This window comes from Drosophila serrata, unplaced genomic scaffold (genome assembly GCF_035046125.1).
Source record: "Drosophila serrata isolate PLE 108 unplaced genomic scaffold, ASM3504612v1 contig_66, whole genome shotgun sequence".
NCBI classification, from domain to species: Eukaryota; Metazoa; Arthropoda; class Insecta; order Diptera; family Drosophilidae; genus Drosophila; species Drosophila serrata.
The window spans coordinates 557072-572776 of NW_028256964.1; the positions used below are offsets into that span (position 1 = coordinate 557072).

At 36.8% G+C, this 15705-nt stretch overlaps 3 protein-coding genes across 5 annotated transcripts in view; 1 reads left to right on the forward strand and 2 right to left on the reverse strand.

Moving 5' to 3' along the window:
* The window catches only part of rt (Protein O-mannosyltransferase rt), a 25100-nt gene continuing 9395 nt past the window's right edge, over nt 1-15705 (reverse strand). The window contains exons 1-5 of one of the 3 annotated variants that reach the window (XM_086837485.1): nt 9340-9433; nt 3458-4873; nt 1868-2430; nt 973-1749; nt 1-911 (exon numbers count right to left, since the gene is read on the reverse strand). In XM_086837485.1, coding sequence (XP_086693611.1) covers nt 190-911; nt 973-1749; nt 1868-2430; nt 3458-4083 — 2688 coding nt within the window. In that variant the 5' untranslated portion in view covers nt 4084-4873; nt 9340-9433 and the 3' untranslated portion in view covers nt 1-189. Of the gene's footprint in view, nt 912-972; nt 1750-1867; nt 2431-3457; nt 4874-9339; nt 9434-15705 lie in introns of those variants that run through there. The other 2 variants (XM_020948938.2, XM_086837479.1) reach the window with 2 other exon arrangements.
* LOC110181284 (uncharacterized) lies at nt 7435-7746 on the reverse strand. The gene has a single exon (XM_020949007.2). The coding sequence runs from the start codon at nt 7744-7746 to the stop codon at nt 7435-7437; it is 312 nt and encodes a 103-aa protein (XP_020804666.2).
* On the forward strand, nt 8579-8921 carry LOC110181285 (uncharacterized). The gene has a single exon (XM_020949008.2). The coding sequence runs from the start codon at nt 8610-8612 to the stop codon at nt 8919-8921; it is 312 nt and encodes a 103-aa protein (XP_020804667.2). The 5' UTR covers nt 8579-8609.

The window sequence follows — 15705 nt, forward strand, 5'->3', positions numbered from 1 at the left end:
TTTAAATAAATAAATAATTTGCTTTAATTGGTCTTGCAAAATGAGTATGTTCACATGTCAAATAATTTATGGCTTAGCACTAGTTCAACTTTAGCTACGTCTCCTAGTCTATTGTACATCATTCATTGCACTTTTTTTCTCTCTCTTTCTCTGGCCGCGGGGATGGCAAGTGTGGCTTCTTATTTTCGCTCAGTGCAGGGCGCGATTCTTGTGTAACACAAAATCCCAGGTATCCTTCCAGCGTAAATCTCGCACCTCATTTGTGGTCATCTGTCGTGCTCCATAACTCAACGGCATGAATTTGACAAAAATAGATAAAACAGTCAGGAGCCACAGGATTATGCCCAGGCGATAAGCTCGCACAATGTTAATCCAACGTCCAGTGCAGATCAATCGTAGCAGATAATCCACATGTTCGATGACAAAGCACAAGAGAAGCAGTTTAAACACAAAGGCTGGCAAGTAGTTGTGCAGGAACAAAGTGCGATCCACAAAGAAGTAGGGCAGATAGTGCATCAGGTAACCCACAAAGAAGGTATCACCGGCTATGAGGAAGCGCTGCCACTCCGATTCCGAGATATCAAAGCACAAACGTCGACGACGTATAGCATAGAAGGCCAGTAAAAGGGCGTAAAAGAAAAGTGCAGCAGTGGCCGAGTACCAGATGACTAAGTTTCCCAGCAGATAAATCTGGGCACTGGACTCCGAGTCCACCCAGTAGGCAATGCCCTTGTCCATCAGCGGCCATTCGTGCGGCATTGAGCTATACATGTGGCTGGGCACACTCTTTGATTGAATGAGCATCTTGGCCTGCAGTTCGATTAACTTTTCCCAGAAGGATAGACGTGTCTTCTTTGTGGGTATCATCTCGGCGGTCATTAGTTGGCGTTCCCTTTCCCGGTGATCCTCAGCTGAGAAATTGAAAGTACTTTAAAAATCATCCATTTAAATATATAATTTCTCTCTACTCACTCTGCGTATAGCGATGCTCTTCAACATTCCAAATGGTATCCTCCTGACTCTTCTCGCGATCCGCCACCACTTCGTGCTGATTGAAGCCCCAATCCGGTAATTGGCGACCAGTGAACTTGAGTGCTGCTCCCGTGGACTCGTGTACAAGCCTGATTTGTGATTTGATGGCATGCCACTTGTTGCCCTCGGTGGCTCTATTTAGAATCTCCACACGCCACAGCAGTTCACCGGCCATTTTGATCTCGTAGTCAATGTAACAGCTAACCTCCTGGCATTGAGGGGTCATCGGAGCAGCCACATCGTGAGAGTTAAGAGCTCTGCTTGTGATTCCATGCACCAACTGAATGACATCGCCGTGCCTTATAACATCAGGCTTATTTCCCACCACAAGATTCTCCTTGTTTGGTCGTTTCACTAGCCACCAATTGTTTACATCCTTGAAGGAGTAACAGGTTACTTGCTGTTGGTGCGAGGAGCCCCTCTTGTCTGGGTAACGCACGGGATATACTGCTGCATGTGAGTGCAGCCAGCAGGTGCGTCCATGGGTGTGACGTAGTGTGATCTGGGAACCATGGACCACGGCCAATGGTTGTCCTCGGGTGATTGATGCCAGGCCACCTTCCAGTGAGGCCTGAAAGGCGCTGGTCATGATGCTATCGTGTGGTCCTGCCTTGTAAAGTGCAAGGAAATGGGCATAGAATACACCTATGTAGACTGCCAATGGTATGCCAACGAAGATGAACAAGCGACCTAGGGCGTGCATCCACAGTTGACGATCTGAAAATGGGTGAAATGAACAAGAATTATATGAAATCCTTAAGACCACGTGGCGTATACGTAATATGAGAGGTAATATTACGTATACGCAACGTTGACAAGGTAGTTTTAAACTCACTCGTTAATTGTGCATCAAAGAGCAGCTGCCACAGGTGTCGACATAACAAATAGAAAGCCAATCCCAAAGCCAGGAATCCTATGTACTTAATAGAACCCGCTGCACCCAAAAGCACAGCTGCTCCTGCTCCACTGAGCAGCCACTGGACACTTCCCAGGCGACATCTTTGGAAGCGAAGCAGACAGGCTATGCCCAGGGTACTACTCAGCAATAGCATCGATTCCATCAACACAAACCGGGATTGGGTCAGCAGAGAGTTATCCAGAACCACAAGGAGACCACCAATGGCCGATGCCCAGCGACTTAGCTTCGCCTCCTGCAGCAGTTTGTAGACAGCGGGGGCGAGGAGACTACCACATAGAGCCGGTAGAAATCGAAACCAGAATATGGGCATTTGGGGCGAGTAGGATGCTCCGATCCGGGAAAATGTATAGTTGCCATCATAGCCAGCCAGGCTAACCAACCCAGCAATCAATTGTTTTCCCAGCGGCGGATGTTGGTCAAAGAAGAAAATGTTGCGCATATACAACGAAATGTACTTTCCATAATGAAGTTCATCGAAGCTGTGGAGGGAAAATTAAATGTTATTAATAATTAATTAAATGGATTTAAATATTTATGATTTGAGGGAAAATATCTGATAATAGATAAGAGCTTTAAGTGCTGCAGAACCTCCTATTAAATATCAAATATGGTAATTGTGTTCAAAATAACTTAATTTCAATTCTTATATAATTAGAATCATTATCGGAATAGATACACTTTTAACTAATATTGTATTATTAATATATCAACATTATATATATTAATTCCTGATCAGATAACTTAATTATGTGCATTTTAAAATAACACATTAAGAGTTATTTGAAATCTGAAACATGTTAGCAAATTCAACCCATATTTGATGTATAAAATCGATTGCTAAATGTTATTGACAATCAATAAATACTAGTTTTAAAGCTTTTTTGTTGACTATATATAATTCTAGTTAGTATTTTCTCCTAAATATCATAGTGGGAGCATAAGGGTGCGGCTTAAAACCAAAAATAAACTTGATCCCATACCAAACTTGGTTGCAGTGCATATAAGAACATAAACATATGTACATACATATATACCTATTTCTTTCATATATTTCTAGTCAGACTAGAGATCTCGTCTAGCAAGTTCTCATCTTCCCGAGTTCCGTGTCTAAATTATGATAAGAAAATAGGGAAAGCTGACTGAGGACTCATATCTGTAAGAAGATGAAATTTACTATTATGATCTCTTAATGGCAACAAAGATGCATAATAATATTGACCTGTATTTTAAATAAACTCTTAAGAATGAAATGTTAAGAGTGTGGCAAAAACTCTTCTCTTCTCTTGAGAAACCAATTTAGTTAATGGCCCCATTTCTCTGTTTTTATACCCTGTATTCAAGGGGTATATTGGATTACCAATCAGCTGTATAATGTTTTATTTTAAGTAACTAATTATTACATTATATTATCAATGTCTCTAAATGCTATTTATGATTTCAAAATTAAGAATTAAATTTATATTTAATGGTTGACTATTACGTTTTGCTTTGCTTTCTTTTACTCACACAATGTGCGGCGGTGTTGCCAACTTGTAGAAACGCGTGCCGAAGGCCAACAGAAAGAGAGTCCAGCTAAAGAGATCGATGCTCAAGCTAACGGTAAATGGCGGTGTAACTGCTGTTGTTTTATTCTCTTTATCAGCTGCTCTTGCTGCTGCTGCAACGCTCTTGTGTTTTTTATAGGAAGAACGCAAACGAGACGGCGAACGTGAGACCGAGCGAGAACGATCGGTGGTGGGCGAGGGGGAGGCTTGTTTTGGCGTCGGCGTTGGCGTTGGCGTTGCCGTCTGCGATGAATGCCGGCTGACGCTGCCGCGCAGCGGCGCATTCAAATGGCAGTTGACGTCGACGCAGCAGTTGAGCAGCGTTAAACCACCGTTACAGCACACTGGTGAAGGTGAGTTTGCAGCTGCCGCTAATGCTTGCGTTATTGTTGTTGTTGTTGTTGGTGGCGGTGTTGCTGTCTTTGTCGAGTTTGTTGAACGGCTGCGAAAGTGAAGTCTTTCGTTTGGCTCGCTCAGATCGCTGCCCCATGGTTGCTGTTGCTGTTGTTGTTGTTGTTGGTGGTGCTGCTGCTTTAACTTGGTCGTCTTGCGGCGCTGCGTAATTGTGTTGGTGTAGGTGGCAGACATGGTGTTTTTTATTATTGTTTTAGGCGTGCGATTTGCTCATTGGAATTTAGCGGGCATTTCTTCCTCGCATTGTTTTCATACTCTGCTTCTTCCCTTCACTTTCACATATCAATTAGCGATCGACTAACACACACACACACACACACATATATAAATATGAGATAATTAAGAAATCACTTCTTGTTTCTTTTATGTTTTGGTTTGTTTTCTTTTTATTTTATTTTGCCACGTTCGTGGGCCTTGCTGCTGCTAAAAAAAAAACTAAGGTAACAAACCAGTTTTGCACTTTCTACAGTTGTTCACTTGTCCGGTTGCTTCCTCTTCCTCTTCTGTCTGCGCCTTCTTTGGCGATTTATATTTGCATACAAATTACAGACGGCAGGCAGCCAGCTGATGAAGAAAGTTTCGTTGCCGAAATATTCCCACAAATACACTCACATACGCGCACACAGCACACACGGTTGTCGGATATAGTAGCGCGATATCTATATCTTTCGCTTCTTGGTTTAAACCTGCACGTCCAAAGATCTCTGACACAATGTTCGCATGGAACCGCGATGGTTCACCTCTGCCGCTGCCTCTGTTGCGTCCGCTGCCTCTGCGCTGCTGCTGCTTATACCGGCGTCGCTGCCTGCGCCCGGAATGTGGTCCGGCTGCTGCGATTGGAGCCCTGTCTCTTTTCCTCGTTCTTTCCTCGGGCTCTCCGTCTGCACCTTGATTCTTAACCCATTTCCCGTTTTGCCAGCAGAGAGATGGCCCAGTGATGCCGGGGTTTTGAATAGGAAAGTAACTAGATCGGGGGATAAAGAAAGGGGGAAATAAATATGAATTAAATGTTATATGTAATACGCATTACTTCGTCTTATTACATAAAAATATGTTATATTTTGGCGATACTTAATGTATATATATATATATATATATATATATATATATATATATATATATATGTAAATAGTTATTCGTAAACATTAAGTATTATAAATATTATTGAATAGTTTATAAACAGTTTTCAAATATAAACAAGGCAGAAAGGAAACATAAAATAAAATGTTGTATGTAATAGGCATAACTTCTTCTTTAGATATTACATAAAAATATTTCATATTTTGCCGATACTTAATGTAAATATATATATATATACATATACGTATACGTATACATTAAATATCGGCAAAATATGAAATATATATGTATGTACGATTATTTAATATATAATTTGAATAGTTTATATATATTGTTTTTAAATTATATGTATATTAAAAATCTATAATAATATATAACTTTATTATTATATGCAAACTGAATTAAAATGTATGGAATTGGCAATACTTCCTCTTATTTAGATATTACATAAAACTATTTCATAAATATTTCATATTTTGCCGATACAATGTATATATATATATATATATACATATATGTACATACGTATTCGTATATATGGCGTATCCGTATACAATAACTATCGGCAAAATATGAAATATATATGTACATATGTACGATTATTTAATATATATTATGAATAGTTTATATATTGTTTTTAAATTATATATATATTAAATATCTATAATAATATATATCTTTATGATTATATGCAAACTGGTCTCTAAATGAATAGGAAAGTAGATATATAGATCGGGGGATAAACAAAGCAGAAAGTTAACATAAATTAAAATGTTGTATGGAATAGGCAATACTTCCTCTTATTTAGATATAACATAAAATTATTTCATAAATATTTCATATTTAGCCAATACTTAATGTATATATGTATTTGTATATATTGCGTATCCGTATACATTAAGTATCGGCAAAATATGAAATATAATGTTTGTACGATTATTTTATATAAATTATGAATAGTTTATATACGGTTTTCAAATTATATATATAATATATTAAATCTCCATAATAAATTATATATTTCTGATTACATGCAAACTGGTCCCTAAAAGTTAAAGATATCTGAATGAAACTTTGCAGTTAGTCTTCTATATACACTCACACGTATATAAGTTGGAACAGACCGGATCGTTTGCCTATATAATATAGCTGCAAAAGGAACGATAGGAAAATTTGGTTTAAAAAATTATACATTTTCCAGCATATTCTCACCAAAACTGAAATATAGCCTTTTGAGTTATTCTAGGATTATAATTTAATAAAAATATGATTACTATATCATATTGCTGTTATAGGAACAATCGGGAAAAAATTACAAAACAAATACATGAATTTTGATATTTTTTCATTATATTTTCATCTACTCAGAGATGTTGCTTTTTGTTAATATTTCAGAATTTCCGATTTCATTTTATAAAAATCTGACGACTATATCATAAAGTTGCCATAAAAACAATGGTTTAATGTTAAATAAGGAGAATTAAAAATTGTGAATGTAAAATTTTAAAAGAAAAACTGTAAATATTGTATGTATATGTTACGAAAATAGGCATGAGTTTCTTGTTTTTTACATAGAAGCATATATTATATTAATTATTCATGATCTATTTGCGATCTGCAAGTGTCTATATACCCGAAGGTAGCTTCCTCTCATGTTCAGATTTAATTCAAGAAAAAATAGCTAAATTTAGCGAGTTATAGCTAGACCGGCACCACTAGAAATGCATGCAACACGATCTCTCCCCTTCACGCTCTCTCTTTGCACCTTCTCAGCTTCAGCCTTTTCTCTTTCTCTTCGGTGTGAGTATGTCGCCAAACGGATTCTGTAATGACGGAGAAAGACAACACCAACAATTAAACACCATTTATTGGCACTGTTAAGAGAAGTAGTTAGCGGCTCAGGGGACCGTGTTATGAAGCACGCGTCACAGGTGGATGAGAGAGAGGGAGAGAGAGAGAGAGAGATGGGGAACCTGTTCCCTTGATTTACGACCCATTCTTCGGACCTTACAACGCCGATGAATGTGTGTGAATGTGTACTCGCGTGACCTATTGGCCTTATTCATGGCATCGTTTTTAGTACTCTTCGGCAAGACTTTTGCCGTTTGTTGTTTGTGTCGATACATGACATCAGGTACTTTTATTCAGCGGCATTAGGTAAACGCTTTTAAAACCAGATCCGCATAATAACCCGATTCTTTATCACCAACAAGTTGGTGTCTTTATGAACCGACATTTTGTGTTTAGGAACTTATTTATATATAAGGAATAGCGAATAAAATTGACTTGAGACTTGAAATTGCATTATATTCTATTTATTTAAAATTAATAACAGTTTAGTAATGAACATAACAAATATAACTATAGATGATGCTAATGAGATGAGTTTACAAAGTCAGGTATCAGGAAAGCCGGGTAAGGATCGGTTGTGTGCTGTTTTGAAGATTAACCACTGCGGTTCCTGCGACTCCTGTTCCTCTTGATTTTCCTGACCTTCTTGGGGCGATGGATCTTCCTTTTATAGTGGACAACATGCTTCTTCTTGCCCGACGAGGATGATGAGGACTCTGTGGTGGTAGTGGTTGAGTCCGAGGAGGAAGCCGTGGTGGTGGTGGTGTCAGAGGAAGAGGATGCTGCTGTCGTCGTGGTGGTTCCCGAAGAGGCTTCCGTTGTGGTTGTGGAACTGGCTGCACTCGATAGGCTCACAAGGACACAGGCCAAGGAGGCTAGAAGGAGCAAGGCGCAAGTGTACTTCATGTCTTTGGTTTGATAGTTGGTTGGGATCAACTGATGCTGCTATGGTTCAAAGCTGGCACTATTTATACCCCTTACCAAGCCGGGTTTATCCACATTAGCGTGAGAATTTTACCTTATCAGAATGCCAGGTGATCCAGATAGGCAAATATAACTCAAAAACCGGGCTAATCAAATACCAATTGGCAAAAAACCTATGCCTACCACAAGACAGTTGTTCAAACATTGAAGACATTTATTTTTGGTAGTATAATGTTGTGTCTGGAACCATATGGATGCTATTTTGATATTTCAGCTGTTTATATTTATACACGCACTTTCTTATATTATTAATAGATCATTGCAAATACAATGTCACAGGGAGTCATTATTTAAAAATAAATAAATTAAATAAATTTACAGTGCAGTTATACTTAAGTCAAAAGATTAGGAATTTTGAACAAATTTAGATTAAATATAATATACTAAAATACTAAGATATATGTGTAAGTTCAGATATAATGAAGCCTCATTGCTAATTATATAATATTTTATGCCTAAATTATATTTTGAAGTATTCTTCTAACAGTAAAAAAGACTTCGAAGCTGATTATATTATAAAAATAACCATTATAACTTATATGTAGAATCTAGTTTGTCCTATTGCCTTTTTCTAATGATAATATTTACTTTAAAAGCAGTCTATTAGATTGGCCTAGTTTTAAAGTTATATCATATGGAAACACGTAAAGTTCTCACGCTGATCTGGATAAGCCCACATCAGATATCAGATATTTGCTCAGCTTTTCCTTTTAAGAGGTATAAATAGTGCCAGCTTTGAACCATAGCAGCATCAGTTGATCCCATCCAACTATCAAACCAAAGACATGAAGTACACTTGCGCCTTGCTCCTTTTAGCCTCCGTGGCCTGTGTCCTTGTGAGCCTATCGAGTGCAGCCAGTTCCACAACCACAACAGAAGCCTCTTCGGGAACCACCACCACGACAGCAGCATCCTCGTCCTCTGATACCACCACTACGACGGCTTCCTCCTCGGACTCAACCACTACCACCACAGAGTCCTCATCATCCTCGTCGGGCAAGAAGAAGCATGTTGTCCACTATAAAAGGAAGATCCATCGCCCCAAGAAGATCAGGAAAATCAAGAGGAACAGGAGTCGCAGGAACCGCAGTGGTTAATCCTTTTAAAAAACAAATCTGATTTCGACCCGGTCTTTCCTATACCTGACTCATTGAATACTTCATTAATAATTGTATTTAATATTTATTTTAATTATTATAAAATATAAAAGGTTTTATATGAATAAAACATTAATTTAAACAAAAAAGGAAGCTTACCACGCCGAGCCGAACTCTATATATATTTTTGGGTTGGAACTTAATTAAGAGACAGCATTTAAAATTGTTCAAACTTAGCCAAAAATGCATAAATTTTAATTCGGAAAGCTTTCCAATGTTAGTTTTGGTTAGGGTGATAAATCTACATACTCCATTCAAAGTTTTTTAAAATTTAAATTTTTTTTGGCAATTTTTGAAAATTTTTACGATTTTAACCCCTTTTAAAATTTTAAAAAAATTTCTAAAAATTTTTTCTAACCGGACATTGCTAGTTAGATTCTCCTGTTCATGCTGATCAAGAATATATATAATTTATTGGGTCGGAAATGACTCCTTTACTGCGTTTTATGCCTCTGAAAAAATTATAATACACTTTAGGGTATAAATATACAAATCTTTTCTGACCTTAAAAAGTAATATTTTATTTTAAATCTATTCAAAATAATATATTTTTAAGTGCAGAATTCAATACCCAATCAAATACATTTCAAGTACATTGGGCAATTAAATTTATCACAATTTAAATCCATTATTAATTGTTTTTTTATGAAACCAAATATTTATTTGAGTTTTGTTTTTTAAATATTTGGCATCTACATAAATTCCATTTTGTGGATTTCAAAACAACTTGCAACTCTCCAATACCTAGCATAGTACTCGCTGGTTCTACAAACAGTTTATAGAACTCTCCACTGTAGCTAACATGCAACTGTTGAGTAAGCCCAACGTTAGAGGGAGAGAGAGGGAGAGACACTTTAAAATGGAGCGAATGAGAGGACCTGAGAGTCCCATGGATAGAGAGCAAAAGTCGAAAACAGAGAGTTCGAGTCCGAGTTCAACCGAAATGAGGAGAGAACGGTGGGAGAGGAGTTCGAGGTGGGAGTAGCTTTGTGGTTCGGGGGAGAGTCTGCTGCTCGACGCCACTGCAGCTTGGCGCCCCTTTGGAGTGCATGGACGAGGACCGAGCAGGACCCAGGGACCTACCGACCGACCCCACCCAAGGACCCGCCGGCACATGGTGGGAGGAAACCTGCCTACAGCCGGGGTCCTTGCAACTGCAACAATAAACGGGACTGAGGATGCGTCAAGGCTGCTGCTCTGCTGGCGGCGGATTGGTTGCCGGGCTTAGCGGTGTGGCTGAGAGTCCTTCTGCCGAGCACCACTCCCACCCACCCAACCATGCCCACTCCAACGCCCTTCCAGAGCTCGCCTCGCGGCCTGCACAAGTGCAAGGATTGCGTCGCCACTGTCGGCTTTTACAGGGAGAAAAAAATATAATTAAATACTAAAATATATATATACCAAAATTAGGTGTAAAAATATAATTTTTCAATATAGAAGTATTTAAATTAAGGCTTAATAGGTAAAAGGTACTCAAACTTTTGTTTTTCTTATGTCTTTCAGTAAAAAATAATCAAAAAAGTAATCAAGATTTAAAAAAAAAATAAAAATTAAAATAATAATTTTATTGTCACAGTCAAATAAAATTGGAAAATGTAAAATAAGGAACTAATCTTTAAAAAATCTTATACTTTTTATACAGAAAGAAGATAAATGAAGAAATAAATAAATACTAAAGGAATGAACTGTACCCTTAAGTATTTTTTTTGTTTCAAAATTAATAGGCATAACTATCATAAAATTTAATAAATAAGGTCAAGAATTAATGGATTAATTAAGAGAGTCATTAAAAATATTTAAACTGATTATAACAGTTAAAAATATAATTGTTTTTAAAGAGACTACTCATAAAACCTTCTTCATTTTTTCCTAAAATCTCCAGGACCCTCTAAAATATTCTAGAACTCTCTTAGATTTTCTGCATAATTTCCCTTAATTTCTTTACTATTTTTTTTGTCAGTGTGTAGCTGTTCCTGCTTCCTGCTTCCTCCCGCTGATTCAGTTTCGGTTTCTGTGCCTGCATCGTTGCAGCATCGCTGTTGCTGTTGTGTCTCGCTTCCGCCAGATGAAAGTGGGGGTGATCCTGGAATGGGTTGGCTCATGGTGGCTCGGGTGGCTCATGGTGGCTCGTTTTGTTTGGTGGATGGCTAAGTGGTGGTTAGGTGCATGAATGGGCTGGGGGTGGGGCTGGTGTGCCTGCCTGCCTGCCGTGTGCCACTTTGGCCATGTTCGTGGCCGTGGCCGTGGCCTCGACTCATGCGCTCGTCCTCGTTTCTCCCTGCAGCTTCACACAACTTCACTCCGGCCAAGGCCAAGCTGGCAGAGGACGACGACGTCGCCGGCGATAATGTGGCACAATGACATTGCCATTGAACTAGGTCGAGGACGTGTTCCCTTTTGGCCACCGTCACCGCTGCCGTTTGTTTGGTTAATGTTTGCCTCCGTCTTCGTAGCCAGTTACTGGTGGGTGGGTTCATGATGGCGGTGGTGGTGGTGGTGGTAATGGTGGTAATGGTGGAGATGGTGGAGATGGTGGTGGTGGCGTGGTTGAGGTTGATGTTGAGGTACCATCCAGGCTTCTGTCTTCCGGGATAAATGTGCGAAATGTGACAGTGCCATGTGGCACAAAGCAAAGGCAGGTAGTGGTATGATTTTTAAAGAAGTAGCTGTTTTAAGATGTGGTTTTTGTGCTTAAATAACTATTTAGAACTTGTTCTTATAATAAACCTAATTAAAATATATTTAAAATTTCTATAAAGTGAGAAATTTGTAATTATCCTAATCAATTTCCTTGAGTTAATAGCTTTTTGCAGACTTAATTGTAGATTTTAAGTCTAGAGGGATATAAATAGTTCTACACCAAAGAGAATACAATCAAAATATAGTCATTCAAAACATAAATATGTCATAAATATATATCAAAATTTATTGTATATATAATTATTCTGTATAAATAGATATAATGTGTATATAAATATAAAGTGTATATATAAGTATATTATATTTTATGCTAGTTTTTATAATATATACGTAATATAATGCAGCTTAATTCGCAGCTTAATTCTGTTCTTTTTCATTAACTTTTTATATTAAATGTTATATTGCTTATTTAGTTCTATAACTCATAAGTTTTATATACCTTAACGGTTTAGTAAAATCCTTTTACCAATTAAAAGGAATACAAAACTAATTAAATCCCCTTAATACCCATCAATTTCTCCAAAGAATAAACTAATTAAAAACCCATTAAGCAAGCAATTAATTTATTTACTATTTATTTAATTAAAAATTTATCCATGACATCTAATAAAGCAACTGCTTCGCGTAAGTGATTTCTTAATCAGCTTTTTTGGATTGCCTTTTGTGAAACTTTCAATTCGTGCAGAAAGATTACGGCCTTGCACACTTAATGGCACTAGACTCAATTGCCAACCAAATATGACCAAAGATTAATGGAATTTTGCTCAAAAATAAAGAGGGAGAGATGACTGGCAATCAATTAAAATGCATAGACTGCAGTTGGAGTTGCCTAATGAAAGCCTTTTCTTCATCGAACGATGTCCAGACAACCAGTTTTCATCCTGCTGTCCGTTCCCTGGAAATCAAGAGTTGGGGTGGTTCGGTTTTGTGACTATTATGGATGTGTCTGCGCTTTGTCTAAGTTCTTGTTTTTGGGTGGCTGCCATCGGGGTTTTTTGGGGACGAGTTTTATTTATTTTAATTTAAATGAAATTTATTTTATACACACACACACACGCACACACATACGCATGCAGTGTGTGTGTTTTTTTGAGCGGCTAGTCAAAAGCTAAGGGTTGATTTTGTACATTTATATATGTATAAATGTATGCACATGGATTATGCACCCACACTCGTACATATAGAAACGTTTGGGCCACACTTTTGTATTTATATGTACCATAGGGTGGACCTTGGTGGGTTTAAATTAGAAAATTTGTGAACTTTTTAAATAGAGAAAATATACTGGACGTATGAGTAATGTATTGAAATTACTCATACGCCATGGATGACGGGGTATAAAGCATCAGGAATTTATTATTTGTTTTCTCATCATATTTCTTAGAGAGTTTAGATTATATCTTAAAGTATTTGTAAATTAATTTCTGTAAATTAAGGGATTCTGATAAGTTTCTGAGTATGAAAAACATGAATATTACGTATACGTCACGTATAACAGTATTTTGTCTTGGACAAATTTGTATTATAGGACAATATTTGCCAAAAATTTTATTAAATACATCTTTAGATATTAAATTTCTATAAATAGATGTTTAATACAAGATTATTACACGTACATTATAAATATATTTACTTTAAAATGCAGATATTAAGTAAATATGATTACAAATTACGAACATATATTTTTAAATAATTAAATACATTTTTATTAAATATATATTATATACAAACATAGTATTTGAATTATGCATATTAAGTATAAAAATAATATTTTATTTATATATATTATTATTAAAATAATAATATTATGTCTAAATATAGCATAAAATAAATATTGCAAATTTGTTTCTTCCTTCAGGAGATTTGCTGAAGTTTTTAAAACAGTTTTCTTGTCTAATTTTATGAAATACATTATATAAAATATATAATATAATAAAAATATATATTTTATTCCTTAAATCCTTAGTCCACCCTAATAGACATATTCCATATAGAAAATGCAACTAAAATGTTTCACATGCAGTTTGTTTTTGCTGTTTTATGGCCAGTGTCTGGCCTGCAACAGCACCCACATGCAACACCCACCCCACTGTCCTACCCCCTCCTCCACAGAATGGCCTTTGCGGCAGACGAGAGACTGCAGTTGCAGTTGTTGCAACAACATTTGTTGCTGTTGCTTTTATTGTTGTTGCTGCTGCTGTTGCTGCCTGCAGTCTGGCAAAATTTTTGCCATTTGATTGCATTTTGCTGGGCGGCGTTTTTGTGTGTAGAGCAGAGTTTGTTGCACTTCGCCATGAAGTTAGGTAGGTGATGTCAGCACACACACACACACACACACACATGCACACACTCGATGCAGAAAAACGCAGTCACACACACACACACACGCTGACATATCCTGATAGGCCTTAGGATACTACAAAACTTCTACATACGAATTTGCACACAGGACATACAAACAAATTGCATTTGTGCTCGTTTATGTAAAAGTGTGTGTTTTTTTATTATATAAATCTCTCTATATACATATTTTATAATATATGTATACATAAAATGCCCATTTTTTAGTTTGATTTTGCTTGCAGTCGTCTGCTAAAAATAATAACAAAATGGCTGACCAGCCTGCTTTGCCTGCCTGCCTGCCTGTCGGTACAGTTGTGCGCAAAATGTTTCCTTTGGCTTGGTTTTAAGAGTTCTGGATTTTGAACAAGTAACATACATTTAGAGCATCTCACAGAGGAGTTCAGGAGACTCTCATACCAAAGGGGGGGGCGACAGTATCCTATTCCCAAGGAGGTATCCTGGCCACGAGGGAAATAGTAAGAGAGCCCAGGAACCCCAGAGGGGTATCTCTTTATACCTTAGGCTTTTAAGTACAGTCAAACTTCTGTGGGAAAAACAATAACTATTGGGCAAATATTATACTATATTTTAAATAAGTAAGTATACTATATTTTAGTAAGCACAGATTTAATGGATTTTTACTTATATTTTATTTAAATTTTAAGTTGTATTTTAATTTACATATATTTATCACATTGGAAACAAAACTTTCTTGAAGACTAGAAATTTGTACTATTTTGCAGAAAGTATAGATTAACAGATTTGTTTTCAACATTAACTAGTTTTCAGCATTCTTATTTCAATTTTTAAATAAGTATTTTCTATTCCCATTTTAAACAGAATTTTACTCCTTAATAAGTATTTTCTAATCCTATTTTAAAAAGAATTTAAATTATTTAGTTATTTTATTATTTAATTATTAGTCTTTGCTACTCTGACACTAAATAATAAATTAAGAGGTAAATAACGTAAAAATTTATATTTTACAGATCAAAATCCTTTAATTTCTTTATATTTTCAACAATTTCAAAGACCAAAATAACTTTCCACATAGTAAAAGCTTGATTTAAACATAATTTAAAACCTAAGACACTTTTTTTAACCCTTTTTATTACTTTGTCAAGGTGTTAACTCAAGTATTTCGACTGTAACATCACCAAAATTGTGTGTGCTTTTTTACGCGTAACACACACACACACACACCTACACCCACACAAAAAAGGGAACATAGAGGACCGTATGGACCACACGGCGTATGAGTTATCCTTTAGGATATCTACATACTACCCACATTCGGCCGACAGCCGAGTGGTTTGTTTAGAATTTTAGATTTTAGCGCGTTTTAGAATTTTATGAATGAATTTTTGGCGCTCGGCAGAGCACCCCCATGGCACCCCCCTCATACCAACGTACCAAAAAGTCCCGTCCACTCCGATTCGTTTGGCTCGGATTCACTTTTAGTTTTTGGTTAGTTTTCGGTTCCCCGTATTTTGGTCTATTCGAAAGGGGTGTCGGTTGTGACCTTGCTGGGGTGTTCCGGTGTTGTTTAGATTTAGTTTCTATTGGGCTGCACTTCAGTTGCTCCATTTTTGCAGTTGGCACAAATCTGTACAAACACACACACACACACACACACACACACACATACACAGATGGACAAGTGGTGTGGCCCTTAGACAAA